This window comes from Camelina sativa, chromosome 8 (genome assembly GCF_000633955.1).
Source record: "Camelina sativa cultivar DH55 chromosome 8, Cs, whole genome shotgun sequence".
Classification (NCBI taxonomy): domain Eukaryota; kingdom Viridiplantae; phylum Streptophyta; class Magnoliopsida; order Brassicales; family Brassicaceae; genus Camelina; species Camelina sativa.
In genome coordinates, this window is record NC_025692.1 from 9,949,544 (window position 1) to 9,971,745 (window position 22,202).

The following is a 22,202-nucleotide window of genomic DNA, read 5'->3' on the forward strand; positions in this document are numbered from 1 at the left end:
ACATGTACCGCTCAAAAGGATACATCCATCGATATTGAACAGGGCCACCAAGTGCTGCTTTTCGCGGTAGATGAATAGGTAGATGTTCCATAACATCAAATAAAGACGGTGGAAATATCTTCTCAAGATTGCAAAGAAGAATGGGTATATTTTGTTCCAAATTGCGGATACCGTCAACAGTAAGTGTTCTTGTGGATAAGTCCCGAAAGAAAGCACCAATTCCTACAAAATTGTGCTAAATTTTTTATTATTATTGTTAATTTATAATAGATATAAAATATGTTAATCGTTAACAACTAAAATGTACCTGCAATTGCTTCGTGCACATTTGTTGGCAGAAGATTGGCAAAAGCAAATAGAAGAAGTCGTTGCATAACAACATGACAATCATGACTCTTCATTTCTATAAACTTTCCTTCTTTAATATCAACGCAATTACGCAAGTTAGATGCGTAACCGTCAGGAAACTTCACACTGTGGGTAATCCAGTCAAAAAAAGCCGCCTTTGAAGCCGCATTTAACCGATATATCGGAACTGGGCATCTCCCGTTTGCCATTATCTCAAGCTCAGGCCTAGAGCAAATATATGGCAAGTCTAATCTAGACTTCAAATTGTCCTTTGTCTTCCCTGGAATGTTTAGGACAGTGTTCATGAGATTGTCAAAGACGTTCTTCTCTGTGTGCATGACATCAATATTATGCTTTAACAAAAGGTCTTTCCAATATGGAAAATCAATGCAATTGTGATTTACACCAACACCGTCAACAGGATCATGTCCATTACCACCGACGTCAGGAGTCCTTGCTGCTCCAAAATCTCTAAACTGATTCAACATAGTCTCACCATCTATAACAGGAGGTGGATCATCATACACTTTCTTATTCTTTGTAAACAAATTCCTTGAACGACGATAAGGGTGATCAGGTGGTAGAAATCTTCGGTGACAATCAAACCAACATGTCTTGCGTCTGTGACTTAATTGGAATGCATCTGTGTTATCTTGACAATACGGACATGATAATCGTCCATGAGTGGTCCATCCAGATAGCATACCATATGCTGGAAAATCGCTTATGGTCCACATTAATGTCGCTCGCATCTGAAAATTTTGTTGAGTTGATACATCATATGCTTCAACAACGTGCTCCCATAACATTTGCAACTCATAAATCAATGGCTGGAGGAAGATATCAAGTGACCTCTTTGGATGCTCTGGACCGAGAACAAGAACTGAGAGGAACAAAAACTCTCGTCGCATGCACAATGATGGTGGCAGATTGTAAGGTGTTACGATTACCGGCCATAATGAATATTGCCTTCCGTGCTTCCCAAATGGGTTGAAACCATCTGTACAGAGTCCTAAGTAAACATTTCGTCGCTCAAACGCAAATCTGGATACACTGACTGAAAATGTCTCCATGCTTCTGCTCCTAAAGGATGTGTGATCTTTCCTTCTTCTCTTCTATGCTCTGCATGTCATCTCATTGGCTCAGCTGTACGTTCAGATTGATATAACCTCTTTAACTTGTCTGCTAAAGGTAAATACCACATTCGTTTATAAGGAATGGGAACCCTGCCACTTGTTTCTTGAAATCGTGGTTTGCGACACCATTTACATCTTCTACGGTTTTCGTCTTGTCTCTAGTATATCATGCAATTTTTGATGCACACATCTATTATCTGATACGGCAACCCAAGACCAGCAACCAGTTTCTGAACCTCGTAGTATGAAGCTGGTGAAATATTATCTTCAGGCAAAACGTCTTTCACAAAATCTGTTATCGCATCAACACAGTCCTCAGCTAAATTGTAGTCTGTCTTAATCGTCATCAATTTACTTGCAGATGATAAAGGAGAATGACCCTCTCTACATCCTGGGTATAACGGTTGTTTCGTTGCATCTAACATTCCAAAAAACTTTTGGGCTTCTAAATTAGGTTTCTCTATCCTATCTCCATCACCACTAGTCGACTGCATATTTTCCCTATATGCATCATTCACCATCGGAAAAGTACCTACACTAAAATCTATATCCGTTATTTGTTCTTCTAAGCTAACAACAATATTTGGTTCGCTAGTACTAGCATAATCCGACCGTTCTCCATGAAGAAACCAATTCTTATAACCCGTCATAAACCCATTGCAATACAAGTGATTCCACACTAAATCAATCCTAATATTATGAGAATTTTGGCAAAGAGAACATGGACATTTTAACTTACGTGTTTTCTTAGCTTCCGGTTGCTGACAAGCCAATTCCATGAACTCGCCTACGCCTCTTGCATACTCATCTCTTAATAAGTTAGATTTTGGATCCATCATTGGTTCATCCATCCACGATTTAAAATAAGAAGACATTTTTCTCGTTTTTTTTTGGAGAGCAAGAAAAATATAGTAAGAATAAGTTTGTTTTGAGAATGAGTTTTGATACTTATTTATAGAAGTCATGTCCGTCGGGAATCCATTGGGAATCCGTCGAAACTCTGTCGGCCATATGTAAATTCAAACGGCTAAAACAACGATAACAATGGATCACCGACAATTTTCAAACGACTATAATAACGGTAACATATGACCAATGGAATACCAACGGAGTTCTGATGAAATTGTCTAACGGATTCCGTCGGGATATGGTCCAGAATTCCTAACGGACCAATTCCCGTCGGTAATTACCGACAGATTACCAACAGTGTACAACAGATCAAATCTTCTTGTATATTAGTCGAGAATCCGTCGGAAATGGCCGACAGGATTTGGTCCGTTGGGAATTCCGTCGAAAATCGCCTTGTTTTCTTGTAGTGCGAGACACAAACTTCTTTCTTTCTCATTCGAGTTCGTTATGTAATTTTGGTTTATGATAAGTTTGTTTTATGAGGGTCAAGTTTCTACTCTTGATTTAGGTTTTTTTTTTGTTCGTGCATGTCACCATATATATGCATTGATCTCTTGTACAACTATACATGTTACATGTATATTTAGCCATATATCCTTTTTCTTGCACTCAACCATTTTTTTCCTATTTTAATATAAGTGCTGGAAAACACAAATCCCTCTAATTTAAAAGTTGGATTTTATGGTCGTCAAGCCACACAGCTAGGGACACTCTTTTTCTACTTCTCGCAGCAATCCCAAATTGAAAAAAAAAAAAAAAAAAAGACAGAAGTAGATTACATTAAAAGAAATTAAAATGAAGGCCCACCGTTGAAAAACGAAAAAAATGCATAGAACAAAGACCAAAAGCTAAACTCAAAATATTCAAACACCTTCTAAACTCTCTTCTCTCTTCTTTCTTCTCTCTTCTCTCTTCTCTCTTCTCTCTTTTAGATCTCTTTCGTCTCATTGTCCTATCTTTTCACTACATTAAATCCTCACTTATTCACACATGTGTAAAATTTAGTTTTGGGTTAAAGTTCAATTGGTTTACAAGGTGAAAACAAGAAAACGATGGGAAAAAAGACAAAGAAATTGATAACAATTTTTATATCATAAAAAGATACTATACATTACATAATATAGCATATGATCGATTGCTCTTATAGAAACTAGAATCAGTGTTTCAAAAGAGGCCAATTCAGATCAAAATGTCTCTGAAATTAGCCTTTGTCCTCTTCTTCTTCTTCTCTCATCACTACTACTCAACGACGCCGTTTTGTGGAAGTAAAATAAAATAAAATTAAAATAAAAAGAATACGCTAAAACGACAGGGCCGTTTCTCACATCGTCTGAGTTGGTAAAACAGAACAAAGCTCAATGGAACCGTAGTGAAGCAGCTCCTCAATCATTTGCTCAATATGATCTTCCTCCAAGGGACTAAAGTTCTGTTCCATATTCGTGTTTCCATCTTCCCACTTGATCTCAGTCGTCTCTGTCATTACTCCTCCTCCCCTGTTAAACTGATTTACGTTGGCCATCACGCAGTTGATGTCCCCGTCGGTCTCCGCGGGTCGTAATCTTGCGGTCTGCGTTTGCTTTTGGGTTTGCGTTTGTTTGGTCATCTGAAGAGAAGCCATGTAGCATTTGTGGAGTTTGGCTGTGAGAGTGGCGGAGAGAAGCTTCGAAGAGGAAGTAGGAACGGCGTTAGGGTTGTAAGGGAAGTTGGTACGTGCTCTTGGGCCACACATTAGCCTCGCCGCCTCATCATAAGCCCTAGCCGCATCCTCAGCCGTCTCAAATGTCCCCAACCAGATTCTTGTTTTCCTATAACCAAAAATAAAAAACATATAATGAGCTTCGGTTTAGAACTTCTTACTTAATAAAAACAAAAAAGGGTATATTGGTATCTTAAAGTAAAGGGGGAGAAGAGTGTTTACAAGAGAGGGTGACGAATTTCGGAGACCCAAGAGCCCCAATGCCTCTGTCTAACGCCTCGAAAACGTTGTTGTGGTCGTGCCATTTAGTGATTGTGGAGAATGGAGAATATGGTTCAGGTGAGTTTAGTGTTTGTGTTTTGTGGAAATGTTATGAAAGTGAAGAAAGAAAGAATGATATGATGAGAGTGAAGGAGCGTTTTTGGAAGAGTGAAGGGTGGCTATAAGTACTATTGGCTTTAGCTTCGTGAGAGAGAGAGAGAGAGAGAGATAAAGATAGAAATGTTTTTTTGTGCATAAATTTTTCTTATGGCAATTAACTGGCAATCAATTTGGTCCTAAATTGGACCCACGCCATTACCAATACGACCCAAAAAATCTCATGGATTTTGTTTTATGAGAGATAGAGCTATATTAATTTCTTTATTCTTAATTTACTTCATTTGTTGTATTCGAAGTTGCTGCGACATGGGCAAATGGATTATCTAATACTGTCAGATATGGTATTAATTATACTGAAAATTTGAAAGCTTAGAAACTACATGCTAAACTGTCGGAAAATTTTATATATATTAGTATTTTTTTAAAACTATAGTTTTGGAAAACTATAGTTTTTTAAAACTATAGTTTCTACAAACTGAAAACAAAAATCAAATTTATGACCAAACAAATTTACCATAATTTGTATTAGAAAAAAAAGTACACTATTATTAATAACTTCACAAGATTCTTTTTTTCTAAAATTAAATCTTATTTTTTTCCTGTAGTAGTACTATGACGATAACCATTTTAATGTCAAGTGTTCTAAGTTTAGTTACTTTTTGTTCTGTCGTAAGTTACATATAGTATAGTTGAACAGAAAATATGTTTTATCCTGTATGTCCCAAGTTATAGACGTACATTTTTTTTAAGGTAAACTTAATAGCTACGAATTTAATAACAACCCTATACTTATAGCATGCATATTTATATGCATTAATATATTTTTCCAATTGTGAACAAGCTGGATCCAAAAAAAAGATTTTGGCTGCGGTGAAACTTCAAACCCACTGTATCTAATTTCACATGGGTTTGATCAGCACAACATGTCTCTATATCATAGATACTGCCAAATTTTTCTAGATTTTTCTCCCCAAATAATTAAGAATAACGATAATAATTGGAAAAAATAGTTTGATAACTAGTATGACTCTTTCATCACCATTCTTCGCCCATGTGAGCCTTCGATAATGACTCAATCAAACAACCAAAACCATCTTCGACTATCATCTTCTTCTTCCTTTTTTTTAATAATTGAAACAAACCTTAATGTATTGTGTCATCATATTCATACCCATGATTTTCTGAGTGTACAGTTTACCTACGAGTCTGCGACCTATTTAAAAAAAACAATTATACATTAGTAGGTTTCAGACTCAATAATAATTGAAATAAGAGGTAATGGAAAGAATATGTTGGGCAAAAGAGTGTGCAGGTAGAATGGATACATCAAAAATGACAAGTGCCAAATTTTATTGGTTCAGTCCAGTAACAAATTGGTGAAAGAATCTTACCGCAATTATGACAACAAGAAAAAACACTAGAGAAGGTCATTAACTTTTTTATCAAATAATTGATCATTTTAACCCTACTAATAATCATTTTTAACCCTAATAGTTAATCAGCTTATGCTTTTTTTGTCGATGTGTCTATAAATCTACATCCATGTCCATAAGAAAACGAAAAAAAAAAAAAAAAAATTATCTCTCTCGGTGGCGTTGTGAAAAAAAATACAAATATTTTCTCGGTAGCATTGAACAGTAAGTTAGAAAATTGCAAAAGATATCTTTGAATTTTTCTTTTCTAAAGTTAAATTATATTCAACCTAAAAAACATTAAAACATCTATCCAACTCATGAACAAAAAAAAACTCCCCAATGTAATCATCGTATGTGTTGGAATGAATACATGTAAATGTTGATAGGTTAGTCGGCCGCAAAGAAGTGGCCCTAAGTTAGTGAATCGATACTCGAACTATATATGGTCTTTTCCTTTGCCTTCCGAATTGTATCATCTACCCCATTATTTTCCAACGTTCATATTAGAAGTTTACGACTTTTCTGTATTATTTTAGGCTGTTGTACCAAAAAAACAAAAAAGGTATTATTACAGGCTCCATTATTTCTCACAGTAATTTTTTCCAGTGTATATACCTTTGAAGTATAAAGTATTAACACTAATTCAGTTGTAACTTTATGAATTAGACAATAAATAATGTTATAAGTCGAAATAATCTTTATTAGAAACTTAACTTATTCTTTGTTTGATCGACCAATATCATTTTTTTTTCATCAAATAATGAAGCAAAGCATGTGGGAGTGATAAGTTCAAACAAAGACTGTTTTTATTTTAATTTTTTTGTCTATTTGTTACTGTTTTGGCACGTGTAAGTATAGTGACTATTCATTCTTCCAAGTATCAACTTAGTACCATACTTCTGAAAGAGAAAGAGTATTCAATATCAATATATCTCCCAGTGCATGGCATGATACAAACAAATTAATTAATATGTTCATTACAGTAGATTCTATTCTAGGTAACACAATTATAAATTGTAACTGATATAGATAGATTCATTCCATACGAAGTTCTGCATGCTATAAATCTTGCAAAACATTTATAGTTATGAATTAACAATTAGACCATTCGCTAAATATGTGTAGATTGTTAACATAGAGATAGAGGGTCATCATATATGTTTGGTAAATCATATTATTATTAACTTATCTTAATTGGGTTTGGTCGAACATATTACGATTAGTGTTTTGGGACTACATACAAAGTTATGGGATAATCAGACAAGTATTATGAATAAATTAAGTAGGACTCTACGGCGTAAACGCGTGACTTGGGACCCATAACGACATACACAAACATGGGTGATGAAAGGGTTTTGATTGTGATTCATGTCGTTTTCTTCCTTCAGCTATATAAAATTATATAGTAATAAATAATATACCAAAATCATCAAAATCATAATTTATTAGTGAAAAGATTAACTGTAGACAATATGATTTAATTTGTAGATAAATGTGTAAATAATAAGGTGACGTCCATATCAAAGACCGCCATTCTCTCGTCTCATTCCACACCCAGTCACATGCAAAGTATGGAGGGTCCATTGAATCCACAACAAAAGGTCACAACAAAACTAATATTCTATAGAACAAATGTAGTTTTAATCATATAAAAATTTAGTCATACATATATCATATATGTAAATAGGTTTGTATGGTAATGGATTGGAGTTAATTCAACATGGACTTTGGAAGGTTTCAGAGACATTGTTCCTCAGCTTGCATACACACATGCAGTATCTTTTGGTGTTATCTATGCATTTTTATGTTCTTGGTACAAGAGAATCTAATCTATGTTGACAATATTTTCCTTATTATAATTTGAAATAACTGAAAGAAACAAAATGTTATCAAGTTTGTTTGCTTTTTTTTGTATATTTATGTCGGAAGATGGAAAATTTCACAAACATTAAATCAAAAGTACTTACTGGTGATGACTCTTGTCATTTCAATTATATGGTTTGAATGTTGCTAATTGTTGGCACTAAAGCAACTAATTCCACAATATTTAATTGCTCAAAACTTTAGATCGTTTTTCCCGATGAAATAAGATTGGCATACCTTTGAAGATCAGGGTGCATAAATTACGATAACCAACGTAAGTTATTTTTAAAAAAATGTGAAGAGTGATCGTGTAATTTACGCTTAATTTAAGCTTCACTTCTCGAATTCATTTAATCTGACCTATCGCAAATGAAGTTAATAGTAGTGGTCAAGAGAGCACATAAAGACATGATGATATAACGTCCAAGAACAAGATAAGAATGTGAGTATGAAGAATGTTGCCATGAACTTGCATATCATCTAGGGAAAATAGCATTCATATTGTTTTAATTCCTTATATAAATTGGTTTTAAAAATTTGTTCGATATTTATTTGATAATTTTTATTTTTTTTAAATCATCATTCATGTTTTTCAGTTATATATTCAATTGTTTCACAGTTTCATTTTGATATTAATCTAGCCTAAAATATTTTGATGTTATATTGATTTTGCTATTTATTATGTTGTTCTATTGTACTCCCTCCGTTTTAAAATATAGGATGTTTTAACTAAAGCACGTAGATTAAGAAGTCTTTACTTTTAAAGAGTTCAACTAATCAGAAACAATACTGTATAATATAAAATATTAAACTAATCTAAAAGTTGCATAAAAAATTGAAAACATCCTATATTATGAAACAAAAAACTTCTCTAAAACATCTTATAATTTGAAACGGAAGGAGTCTTATTTACTGCTTAAGTATCATATAGTATATATTATCCTATAGTATTTTTGGTAATTATTTTACCTGTATTTTAATGTTCAGTCATTTTATCGGTAACCAAACAAAACATCATACAGTAGTTGTTTCCTATCACTCCACACATTGCATAACCGAATAAATTTAAAATGTAATACAATGATAACAATAGTACAAATGATTTGATCTTAGAAACTCTAATCAATGAGGACTCAATAAGAATAGAAGTAGAAGAAGTAGAAGTGATCAACTTGGAGAGAAGAAAATAATTGAAAACTCTCCTAGAGAACGCGGTTTGGGTCCTTTTTGGAGCAAAGCGAGGAGAGAGCAAGTAAATTGTAACATTTGACTACCAAAAAGACAGAGAAATTGGAGTGTGACTTTTTGTCATTCCCATTCACCGCACTCCATGGGATCTTTGTTCCCTCCTTATCTCTTAATCCGTTGGAAGTTTTTTGTTCTTACAGACATAAATACAAAATGCTTCTAGTATTTCTTAGCCACACACAAAAAAAAAGTTCTTTTGATTATATAATAAGAAAACCAACAACTCCTAATTTGCTACATAAATTATTGTATCTGTTTTAAATTGTAATTGATATCCACATCACCTCTTTTTTTTTTTCATTTCTAACATCATCTTTAAATATATATATATATATATATATATGTATATACATATATTTATTGAAATAGGTTTTGTTATAACAAAAAAAATTCTAATTTTCTTTCAGCTTTAAATTAAGTTTTTTTTTTTTCTTATGTAACATTTTTTCGTATTCTTTTATATAACATATCTACTGTATATTTATGATAAGAAAATGTTTAAATTTGGTGAAAATGAAGAAAAAATACAATTATATTTCGTGAGGCAAAAATGCTAAACCCATCTCTCGGCTCGTTTCCATGTGCCTTTTGTTCATTAATGCAATTTTCTCCGCTCAACAAGAACATCAATTATAAGTTTCTTTGGCTCATTCTGAAACTATATTGAATCTCATTTCAATTTCCATTTTATTGTTGTAATCATTTTGCGCAGGGAATAGTTAGTATATATTTTTATCTTATTGGACAGTTTATTGGAAACCAAAATTTTTGGACTGAAAGTCTGAAACCTTGGGGACCTATAACCGACTGTATGTCATTTAAACTGTCTTCATTTGTCAATTAAAAAAAATGTGTTTGTTTCAATCCTTACATAATTTTATTTATATAGGAAAAATCATTAGATGTGCTTTCTTCATGTATTGGTACATGTGTGTGTGTGTGTCAATACAAGGAATAGTATACAATGAATGAAAGAACTTTGATTCACTAGGCCATGTGAATATGTGATGTGAGCTTTGGGACAATGTTGAATCTCCCAAATCCCAATGGTTTAATCTGGAAGAAGAAACTTTGACTTTATCGGTAGGTAGTGTTGTTCTTTCAGTTTTCACGTTGCGATTTTTTCTCATGTCACTCTCATGACTCATGAGTCTCACATCCCATAGCAGCACCAGCACATGTACGTCCATATCTAACACAGACACTGTATGTATCTTAGTTTCACGAAAAGCTTATGTTTATAACTTGTCTTGTTTTTTATTATATAGTTGAACATGTACTTATAGTTATTTGCTTTGGACATTACAACCGGACCCAATGGGATGTATGTTAGTAAGGTTACTGTATCATCCAAATATTAGTTGTAAAAATTCAATTCAACATTCAAGATTTAGTTAAAATATATTCATAAAAATATCTTGAAAGAAAGCTTNTCAGAGCCTTCGATACCTAAAAAAAAAAAAAAAAAAAAAAAAAAAAAAAAAAACCCTATGACGACAACAAAACTAGCTCTTTTAGACCGACCAAAATACAGGGAGATGAGAATGTTGAATGAATTAGTGGGATAGGTCTGGTCAACGATGAAAACTCGATGTCTTAAATGGGCCTAGCCCACTAATTGTTTTACGCAATCCAACATTCCAACTATCATAAATCCGCCAATCTCATTTCTCTTTGGTGCTCCCATGCGTTTGCACTTCTCTTTGGTTAAATATTGAGAATAGATATGAGTTTACTATAGGGGTCCGAGACTAATCTCTGGAGAGAGACTATCCTACGGGTAGGGTCCTTCAGGTTTGCAAATGGGCCGTAAGCAATGGGCCCATACCCATGTGGCCAAAGAGATAAAGCTAGCAATTATGCGCTTGGGGAGAATCGATCCCTGACCTGGACCAATAGGACGACTCTTCCTTCCAAGCTAGAACCACTAGCCCACCACTTCATGGTTTGAGTTTACTATATGTTGAAATTGATACTTTTTGTTAGTAATTTTAGATGGGAAATATGAAAAAGTCTTATTTGGGTATAAATGATTGTACTGTAGGTATTAATCCCATTGCCTACATCTTTGTTTTAGTTCAGTTTCATAAGCTGTTTGTTTGATTTTTGACAATTTCATGAGCTCATTGAAATGAAATTACATTCTCTCCAGCATTACATGAGTATAATCACAGTAAGAACTTTTTTTTTAATTAATGTGAGAACAAAATAGTGTACATGAAATCTTGCTTCTTTTTTTTTTGACCACTTTCCAATGCTAAACCTTAGAAAAATCAAACAAGGCATGGCTATGTTCCACGTTATATAGCTTCTAAAAGGAATTTGAATAGAACTCAACGCCACCAAAAATGACATTGTTGGTTTAAGGATAGATTTTCAAAACGAGCACATATGCTTGTTAACAAAACCTATCATACACTCCCATGAAATATTGTTCATTTCTAGGAGATGGATTATACAAATTTTGGAAGCTGGATCTGAAAGAGCATGTGCAAGCTTACGTCATGGGCTAGGCGCTTCGTAGTTCTTAAGGTGGGATTAAAGATCACATGTAATTTCTAGAGTGACAATTGGATGGAGTTAGTTCCATTAATAGAGGTCACTAGGAAATTAGGGGCAAGAGTTTCAGGGCTTCAAAAAGATGCTTCATCGCTGGCAGGTTTCTAGGCTTCACAACGCAACCTCTAAACCGACATGTGTTTTGCTCGTAGAGGTTAAGAACATTCTCCGAAATCATTTGGATCCAGTATCAAGAGATCAGCGGGTAAGACCTCAATGAATCTCTCTTCTAGCCTCTTGGTCTGGTTCCTTTCATGTATAATGTGCTATGTTGTTTCTTTTGTTGTTAATGTTACTCATTATAGGAGGCACTATTGTATGTTTCCATTCCAAGCTTCTTGGACTAATGAAGGTATTAAGTTTTTTTAAAAAAATATTGTTCATTTTGTGACTTCTTGGAGGGACGACCATCCATGAACATTTTCAATATAGTTTGTGAACTTACGTTTAAGTAACACCAACTTGATTTTTTTTTTAATAACATACATATATATATATATATATGGATATAAACAGATTCACGGACTACAAAATCGAAAGATAAAATAATTATGTGAATTTTGAACTCGATCGGTAACTAACGGGAAAAAGAAGACTCAGGTCAGGTCACTCGCATGCAAACAACTCTGGCGGTTATAAAAGAGCCACTTTGTATCAAGATTTTAACAGTGAACCGTCTGATCTGAGTAACCGGTTCCGGCCATTCAAGTCGTTCTCGACGAGCCTGATCCCACGACTCATTCCCAAAAGAGAATGACCACTCGAACTAATCCTAAATCCCACAACTTTATAATTTCCTACCTTGCAAAAAAAATTGCTTTACTCACGACTTCGCCGCCGCCTCGCCTTCACACAACCACCTCCGAAGATCTTAATTAAGAAAACCTTAATCCGGTATTTGGACGAAACAAAAAAACGGCAGTCTCTAGAGAATTAATGGTTTAATAGTTAATTTAAATTAGAAGAGAGAACTTGGCAAAGATTGTGAGTTCTAATATCTGTCACTAAAACACCAATTAGTTAATCTCATGTTAAACTTTCAATATATTTTTTTTAATGTTTTTTTTTGGTTAAAGTATATATATAAAAAATGTTCTATCTTTTATATTTAGACATTGTAATGTATCATTAATTAATATATATTTCATCTTGATAGAAAATATCATACCTAGTTCTATTTTTATTTTATAAACATATAGTTTGACGGTATATTACCTAAATCTTTATTATGGATTTATGGTTAACTAGTTTCAATATTGAGTAATGCAAACAAAAAAAATCCCAAATTATATATCATATATACCTCTTTAACCATAGCTAATTCACTAAGTATCGTACGTATGCTATCTCAGGTAATTTGTTTTGTTATCCAATCTAATCTAGTCAAAATTTGAATAAGCCAAAATATTGATTGCTTCTCTCCTACTTAATTCTCCCACATCTTCACACGTACTAATTATTTTATATAACAAAATAATCAGTTAAATAAAAATATCAGAGATAAAGAATAAAAACAAACAACCTTTAATCAAATATCATCATTTCGTCTCCTTCCTTTTCTCTCTTTTATCTCTCTCTCTCTCTCTCTCTCAAAGTTAGTATCTCATTACACACCTTTACGCTTCGTTTCTATCTTCTTCTTGGTGTTTTCTTCAGCTTTGGATTCAGAGAATGGTTTCATCAGATGACTGGACGAAGTGCGCGATGAGAGATGGAGAAGTTGTGGCAGAGCTTTTGGTGACGCTTAAAGAAGCCAAAGTAATCAAGAATCCGACTGTAGCAGCGCTCCGGTGGGGGATCCGACAGCCACGGTCTCAGTCTCCAAGAAAAGAAGCTGAATCTAGATGTAGTCCAAGTACACCACTGTCTTGGAGTGGCGGTTGTGGTGGTTCTTCTTCTTCTCCATCTGGTTATGTCGATGGTTACGAAGCTACTAGTCGTCGAATCAGTTCCGTTGGATCTAGATCCAAGGTTCGTTTCTATTTCTTGATTATATGCCGACTTAACTGATCTGTTTCTTTTGTTCCATTTCTCTGTTCTGAATCGATCAAACTCTTCATCTAAAAACCTAATTCTCGATTTTGAAACTTGGGTAACAAGATTTTCAGTTTTTCCAACATACCAAAGATTCTAGATTTGTAACCATTTTGTTTTTTTTTGTTGTTACCTTTTTCAATGTTACTGCTCCGTCTGATAAGATTCCAGACGTCCTTTTTTGTTTTTTGCCTTCAAGAAGCTCATTGACCAAAACAAATCATACGAGTAAAAAACAAAGCTCCGAGTGTTTTTTAACTAGAGAGGGTATTCTTGTCATTTCAAAAGGCGCCCGTTTGATACGTTGTCGTTTTGGTTTTTGTGTTTGTTGGGTATGATTTGAGTTATGTCCACTATGGCACTATGTCACTATGTCACAGTAGACCCCATAGTTTCTTTTGGCCTTTGACTATGTTGTTGTGTCTATAACCAAGGTCCAAGAGGATGTTTCCAACTGATGTTGGTTGTTTCAGGCTAGTGTATTAACATTTGAAATAAGCATGCAGAGGAGCATCATCAGCTTTGGGTTATATTTGGTGGTGGTTTGATATCATTGGGATTAGTTGTGTTTGATTTGCTAATGAGAGAGTTTAAGGATTAGTTGTGTCTTGTTTGAAAGAAAGAGAGTTAGGTTATCAACCTTGACGCGTTATTTAAATGTTGTATGGGTCACATGGGACCTTTTTTTTCTCAACATTCAATTTATGTGGGGACTTTTAAGTTTTCAACTTCTGTTTCTTGTGACTCAACTTTATTATTAACCACCTTTCATTAAAACGTTCTTGTTCTTTATCTTAGGTTCTTGTAACCGCAGACTTGGATTTTGATGTCAAGAAGTTACAGAAGAAAAAGGTACAAATTAAACCACTTCCTCTCTTTTATGATTAAGATTTACTTGAGTGATCACAAGCAATAATTCTTGGTTGTTGATGATATGTGACTCTTTCAGCATTATAATATTGTTTTTTCGATTCTATAATCAGGACATTGCATTGCTCAGATCACCATTTAGCGAGAACAATGACTTGAAGAGAATGAAGGTGAACACACATATTTCCAAATTCACTCTCGTTCTCCACCTTTTGTTGTTTGACTTGGTGATTATACTAAACAAAACAACAAAACCCCTTTTCTGTTTTAGATGGATCATAGTCAAAATCCCGTAGAGAATGAGATTTCTAAGGCGGATGGCAATTTCCTGCTACCAGATTTGAATATAATGCCATGTGAGGAAAATAGTCACTACTATCCGTCTTTGGGTGTGGAAACGACACTATATGGGATAAGGATCTTAAGATGAAAGGAACTCAACTTTAACCATTAGAAAAGTGGTTTGAGAACCTGGTTTGATCAGAGTAAGGTGATCTGATCATCTTTTGGCTGGGCTTTTGAAAAGGGGTTCGCCAGTTCTCGCCACGCATGAGCTCGAAAAGATGAAAAGATCTTTCTACGTATAAAAAATTCCTCAGATGAAGTTTCCATTACATTGTGGAGTGGTTTTTATAAAGATAATGTGTAAGATAAGACAAAGCTAAGAGGAAAATATAATTTTTGATAACTTCTTTGTAGCAACAACAAAAATAGATATTTCGTGTTATTTTGTCTATATTAGCACAAGGGATAATGGATGTTTCTTCATTATTAAAATAAAACTGAAGAAAATATGGAATTTAGTTTGTCTCTTTTCAAGATGAAAATAAAAACAAAGGAGTAACACAACACCTACATATAATGTCACTTTCGACCACATTATCCATTTGTAGAAACTTAAAAATATATATATGAGAGTCCCACTTGATTTAGCCTTGAAAACTAAAACAAATCAAACCCAAATATATGTCCAAAATCGGCTTAATAAGATTCTTATTTCATCCCACAAAAGAAGCCTATATTGGCTATGGAGTATGGACCTTTGGGCTGAATCCCTGGAACGACCAACTTTTATCAACTTCTTACGTAAAAAAAATGGCATTAAGGATTAACCAAAATCTAACATCTTACGTGGGGAAAACATGTCTCAAAAAGTTAACTTGTAGAAAATTGTAGTATTACACATCAGCCAACTGTTAGAGAATGCAATAGTACTTATGATTTCACTAAAGTGGTTTACATGTACGAGATGTATCAGTATCATCATAGAATTTAAAAGTTATGGGCCTCATTCTCATAAGATTTTAGTAGTTGAGATGGTAACATTTTCTTCTAGGCCCAGTCGGGTATTTTGAGCTAAAACTAAGTCTTATTTGGATCTACGGGAAAATTAATACCTCTAATGGAAAAGGTCTTTATGAATATCAAAATTGATGCTTAATCTGATGCTTTCAAATATTAAATGAGAACAGAAGAACCAGCCTGGAATCTTTCATCAATATTGTTCATCGTCTTTTCGATATTGGGTGGAGAAGCATGGCCTAAGATACTCAAATGTGTCGAATTCATGACCAAAAGTAAGCAAGCAATGTGGGTGTGGTATGGCCAAACGCAGAAGAACTGAGAATGAAAGAAGAGGAGAGTGGAAGAGTGGTCCTGGTCCATAAAAGAAAAAGAATTGAAATTGAAAATGAAATAACTTGCTTCTTCCTCTCTTTGCTTTTTCTCTATTTTGAGTGGTCCACTTTTCATGGAGAACAGTCTAATTTTGGAGTTTTAACTTTGATGAGCATACTACTACTATATGTCTTATTCCTCTTGACTTTTAATTATTACTCCTTTGAGTCCTTTCTCTTTTTTTCACATTCCTCAATATCTATGAGTTCCTCTAGTTAAACAATTTGAGATCAGTCTATATATAGTTTTTGTTCCTCTTTCTATCTCTAATGTTTTATTGATAACTTATTGTAAAAACTGTATTAATATGATGATTGATTTTAGTTGGTTTATTCTGGTTATCTTAACCAATGTATATTTAGTATTTACTAGATACTTGTATATAAGTCTTTGTATATATTCAATTGTGGATAAGCAACAAGAATAACAAACTTTTCAACGTTTTCCTCTCTTCTTCTCTGATATGGTATCAGAGCACAGAAGCTCAAATCTCGATTGATTCTGATCAGGTTCTTCGTTTTTGAGCTCCGATCATCTCGTTTCATCATGGTTGCAACTCGCGTCATACGCAAACCTACTCGATCAAAGTCAAGCACAAGTTCCGCTGCTAGGAAGACGTCTAAATCAGCCGATGTTGATGATTCTCCTCTGAACTCTCCTCTGATTGCTAGATCTAAAGCTTCGCGAGCCATCATCTCATCAGGATCACCCAATCCAGCTCCTTCTCCGTTCTCTATGCATAGCGCTAACCATCCAGGTTTGATTCTCATTGCTATTCGCTTAGATGGTACAAACTATGATGATTGGGATGCTACTATGCGTATTGCGTTAGATTCTAAAAGGAAACTAGGTTTTATTGATGGTAGCTTACCTCGTCCTGATGAATCGGACTCAAGCTTCCCTTTGTGGTCTTGTTGCAACAACATGGTTAAATCATGGTTGTTGAACTCTGTATCACCTGAGATCTATCGGAGCATCCTGCGAATGAAAGATGCTTCTGATATCTGGCGTGATCTATACAGTCGTTTTCACATGAGTAATTTGCCTAGAACCTTTAACATCACTCAAGAGATACAAGATCTCCGTCAAGGTTCTATGTCTTTGATGGCATATTACACAAAACTAAAGACACTATGGAGTACTTTGGAGACTACAGAAGAAATTAATGAACCTTGTATTTGTGGTAAAGTTGATCGTCTGCAACAGAAGGCAGAGAGAGCTAAAATAGTCAAGTTTCTTGCTGGATTGAATGAGTCTTATGCCACCATTCGGAGACAAATCATTATGAAGAAGGTTCTCCCAAGTTTGGCAGAAGTCTATAAAATTCTTGATCAAGATGATAGTCAGAAAGGATTCTCCAACTTGAATGTTGCTCCTTCTGATTTTCAAGTTTCAGAAATGGATCCTTTTGGACTTGATCCTACTATCTGCTACGTTCAAAATGGTCCTCACAAAGGCAGACCAATTTGTTCTTTCTGTAATCGGGTTGGTCACATTGCAGAACGGTGCTACAAGAAGCATGATTTTCCTCCAGGTTTTGTTTCAAAGAACAAGAATGCTAACAAACCTGTTACACCACAGCCTGTAGCAGCACAAGTGACTTTGGCTAATCCTAATCCACCTTCAGTCATGTCTCATTCAAACTCTCCTACGATGGAAAACATGATTGGAAATCTCAGTAAGGATCAGCTCCAACAGTTTATTGCTCTATTCAGTTCACAGTTGCAGACTCAGGGCACTCAAGGATCTAATGAAGCTAGTTCCTCTTCCAACCCTGAGTACACTAGTATTGATTTTTCACCCTCTACCTACTGTTTTATTGGTATCTTGACTGTAGCTAAAACCACGGTTACACCTAAGACATGGGTGATAGACTCTGGGGCTACTCATCATGTCTATCATGATAGAAGCTTATTCTCGGATATGGATACTTCTATCGTGAGTTATGTGAATTTCCCAACAGGCTCAACAGTCAAGATCAGTGTAGTTGGTTCAGTTAGGATTAACAGTCACATTACTCTTCAGAATGTGTTGTTTATCCCCGAAATTTCGCTTGAATCTCATCAGCATCAGTTCTCTTGGTTTGAGAGTTATATTTGATCCCTATTCTTGTGAAATCCAGGATCTTACCAAGGAATTGAAAATTGGAAAAGGTAGAAGAGTGGCAAATCTCTATGTATTGGACGATGAAGATTTAGAAGTCTCAGCCAATGCAGTAGTAGATGTCAGTATGTGGCATAGAAGATTAGGGCATCCTGCTTTCAGTAGATTGGATGTCATCTCTCAGTCTTTAGGCACTACTAGACATAAGAATAAACGCGTAGCTTATTGCCATATTTGTCACCTTGCAATACAGAGCAAACTATCTTATCCTTCTCCAAATAACATTTGTAATTCAAAGTTTGAGTTATTGCATATTGATATTTGGGGACCTTTCTCAGTTGATACTATTGAATAATTTAGATACTTTCTAACTATTGTGGATGATCATTCAAGAGCAACCTGGGTATATTTGCTAAGAAATAAATCAGAAGTTCTTACAGTCTTCCCTGGGTTTATTAAAATGGTTGAGAATCAGTACAATGTCAGAGTTAAAGCTGTCAGATCAGATAATGCACCTGAATTGAATTTCGCAAGTTTTTATCATGAAAATGGGATTCAGGTTTTTCAATCTTGTCCAGAGACACCAGAGCATAACTCTGTGGTTGAACGCAAGCACCAACACAATCTCAATGTGGCTCGTGCACTTATGTTTCAAGCGAAGCTTCCACTGCATTTTTGGGGTGATTATATATTGACTGCAGTTTTTCTCATCAATAGAACTCCTTCACAGCTTCTCTTAAACAAAACGCCGTATGAAGTTCTCACTGGACAGTCTCCTGTTTATGATCAATTGAAGACCTTTGGTTGCTTGTGCTATGGTTCTACTTCACCAAAACAGAGAACCAAGTTCATGCCTCGGTCTAAAGCTTGTTTGTTTTTGGGTTATCCTGCAGGTTATAAGGGATACAAACTCATGGACTTGGAAACTAATAAATTTTTCATTTCCAGGAATGTCATTTTCCATGAAGAAGTGTTTCCCATGAATACAGAACCAGAGAATGACACATCTTTGAAGTTCTTCACACATTCTGAAGTTCTTCACACATTCTGATTTTGTGCCTCCAGGTAATCTGACTTCTATTCCATCTATTCCTTCTCCAGTTCCTCAAATTTCTTTCCCTTCAAAAATTTCTGATCTTTCACCACAAATTTCTAAGAGAACAAAAAAAAACTCCTACTCATTTACAGGAATATCATTGTTATTCTCTCCATTCAGATATTCAATATCCTATTTCAGATTCTCTTTCTTATTCAAATATTTCACCTTCTCATCTCTCTTACATCAATCACACCACCAATATTCATATTCCCACAACTTATGCTGAGGCACAGGAATCAAAAGAATGATGTGGAGCGGTTGATACAGAGATTGGTGCAATGGAGGCAACAAATACTTGGATGGTCACTACTTTGCCTCCGGGTAAGAAATCTGTCGGGTGCAAATGGGTTTTTACATTGAAATTTTTGGCAGATGGTAGTCTTGAACGATATAAGGCGAGGTTGGTGGCAAAGGGTTTTACTCTGAAGGAGGGGTTGGATTATACAGAAACGTTCTCTCCAGTTGCTAAAATCTACTATCAAGCTATTACTCAAGGTCTCTGCTTCAAAGAAATGGATCCTTACATAGCTTGATGTCTCAAATGCATTTCTTAATGGAGAATTGGAAGAAGAAATTTACATGAAGCTACCTGAAGGATATGCTGAAAGAAAAGGTATCACTCTCCCTAAGAATGTTGTTTGTAAGCTCCTTAAATTGATTTATGGTCTTAAACAGGCATCTAGGCAGTGGTATAAGCGATTTTCTTCTTTGTTATTGAGTCTTGGATTCACAAAAGGCCATGGTGATCAGACTTTGTTTGTCAAACCAGTTGGTAGAGATGATTTTGTTGCAGTTTTGGTGTATGTTGATGATATTGTTATTGCCAGCACTACAGATATTAAGGCTACTAAATTGACAGCGGCTCTGAAGCAACTGTTCAAGCTACGAGATTTAGGTCCCCTGAAGTACTTCTTAGGCCTGTAAATTGCTCGAAATTCCACTGGCATCTCTTTATGTCAATGCAAGTATGCATTAGAACTGCTCTCTCACACTGGTATGTTAGGATGTAAGCCTTCTTCTTTGCCAATGATTCCTAATCTGAAGATGTATAAAGAGCAAGGAGATTTGCTTGAAGACAGAAAGCAATATCGTCGGATTGTTGGGAAATTGATGTATTTGACCATTACTCGGCCAGATATCACCTTTGCCGTTAACAAGTTATGTCAGTATATATCAGCACCTCACACTCCTCATTTAGCAGCTGCTTATCACGTGTTGGGATACATTAAAGGCACTGTTGGCCAGGGACTTTTCTACTCTGCTAATGCTGATCTCACTTTGAAGGGTTTTGCTGACTCTAATTATGGGGGCTGTTTGGATAGTAGACGATCCACTACTGGTTTTACGATGTTTGTTGGTGACTCTCTAATCTCTTGGCGATCAAAGAAACAACACACTGTTTCTCGTTCTTCTGCAGAGGTTGAGTACCGTGCCCTTGCTCTAGCTTCTTGTGAGTTGGTATGGTTGAGTGTTTTGCTTCGTGATTTGCGTGTCAACACTGCTGTAGTTCCTATTTCATTCTCTGATAGTACCGCAGCTGTGTACATTGCCACTAACCCAGTTTTTTACGAAAGGACGAAACACATTGAAATAGACTGTCATACAGGCAGAGATTGCTTGGATGTTGGTCTTCTGAAACTTCTTCATGTCAACACCGAAGATCAAGTGGTTGATATTCTAACTAAACCATTGTTTTCTCCTCAGTTTGAACATTTAAAGTCCAAGATGAGTATTCAAAACATTTTTCAGTGCACATAATATGATGATTGATTTTAGTTGGTTTATTCTGGTTATCTTAACCAATGTATATTTAGTATTTACTAGATAATTGTGTATAAGTCTTTGTATATATTCAATTGTGGAGAAGCAATAAGAATAACAAACTTGTATATATTATTATTTATTGGATTATTACATGATTTACGTGCAATATGTCTCATTGATAAAATCTTTTGTTAACCAGTGCCAACCAAGAAGATTAGTAGGCCCAAACTGAACTTTTTTTGTTCACTAATTATATAATATATACAAACTAATAAACAATGATAAAGTAGAACCATATAAATAAATATGTTGCATTTAACTTTTAGGAAACAACCTAAATATGAAAAAAAGTGGAATCAAAATATCAATAATGTTGGGATTTCAAACCAAAATTGTTTGTCTTTGGTTTCATATGATTCACGTCTTTGGTTTCATGATTCACGTCTGTGGTATAGAGTTCACACTTCACACCAACGCTGCATACACTCTCTAATATAAATTAGGACTATTAAAAAGTAGGGTCTAAAAAGTATGTGAATTTTGAGTTATCAGCATATAAAAAAACTGACCATCACAAACATAGTGTTAATATTCAACTACAGTAAAACCTCTATCAATTAATAGTTTATAAATTAATAAACACTATAAATTAATAAATTTTGTTAGTCCCAAATTGGGACAATGTAAAAAATAACAAAATTCGATAAAATAATAAAATAATAATTTTTTTGAAATCTCCATGTAAAATATGGTCCCAATAATATCATAAATTAATAATCATGTAAATTTATATATATATATATATGCTTATATAGTAAAGTATGTAATAGTATAGCACATGTCTTAGCTAAATTTGGTTGTATTGATAATAGCTATTACTCTGATTATGTATCAAAGCCTGATTGGCTATACAACTCTCTTTGTAAAGATTTGCCTTAAATCAATATATTTCATTTGTGGAAAAAAAAGTAAAGTATGTTTCGCTTAAACCTCATATTTATAAAATAATTATTATGTTGTATCTTCAAACTATAATGATATAAAATATTCTATAACATTTCATAAAACAGCTAAAACTTTTTAAAGTTTTTAATTTCTAA

At 34.5% G+C, this 22,202-nt stretch overlaps 4 protein-coding genes across 4 annotated transcripts; 3 read left to right on the forward strand and 1 right to left on the reverse strand.

Moving 5' to 3' along the window:
* Positions 3,455 to 4,567, reverse strand: LOC104706842 (ethylene-responsive transcription factor ERF003). The gene is made up of 2 exons (XM_010423065.2): positions 4,312 to 4,567; positions 3,455 to 4,198 (listed from the first exon to the last, which is right to left on the reverse strand). Exons 1-2 carry the CDS (start codon positions 4,392 to 4,394, stop codon positions 3,715 to 3,717), a joined length of 567 nt encoding a protein of 188 aa, XP_010421367.1. The 5' UTR covers positions 4,395 to 4,567; the 3' UTR covers positions 3,455 to 3,714.
* On the forward strand, positions 13,075 to 15,200 carry LOC104706843. Its single transcript, XM_010423066.1, has 4 exons — positions 13,075 to 13,526; positions 14,388 to 14,441; positions 14,573 to 14,629; positions 14,731 to 15,200. Exons 1-4 carry the CDS (start codon positions 13,227 to 13,229, stop codon positions 14,887 to 14,889), a joined length of 570 nt encoding a protein of 189 aa, XP_010421368.1. The 5' UTR covers positions 13,075 to 13,226; the 3' UTR covers positions 14,890 to 15,200.
* On the forward strand, positions 16,683 to 18,594 carry LOC104709375. Its single transcript, XM_010426000.1, has 2 exons — positions 16,683 to 18,164; positions 18,259 to 18,594. The coding sequence occupies exons 1-2, from the start codon at positions 16,683 to 16,685 to the stop codon at positions 18,592 to 18,594; spliced, it is 1,818 nt and encodes a 605-aa protein (XP_010424302.1).
* Positions 19,918 to 21,096, forward strand: LOC109125910 (uncharacterized mitochondrial protein AtMg00810-like). Its single transcript, XM_019228706.1, has 2 exons — positions 19,918 to 20,233; positions 20,342 to 21,096. The coding sequence occupies exons 1-2, from the start codon at positions 19,918 to 19,920 to the stop codon at positions 21,094 to 21,096; spliced, it is 1,071 nt and encodes a 356-aa protein (XP_019084251.1).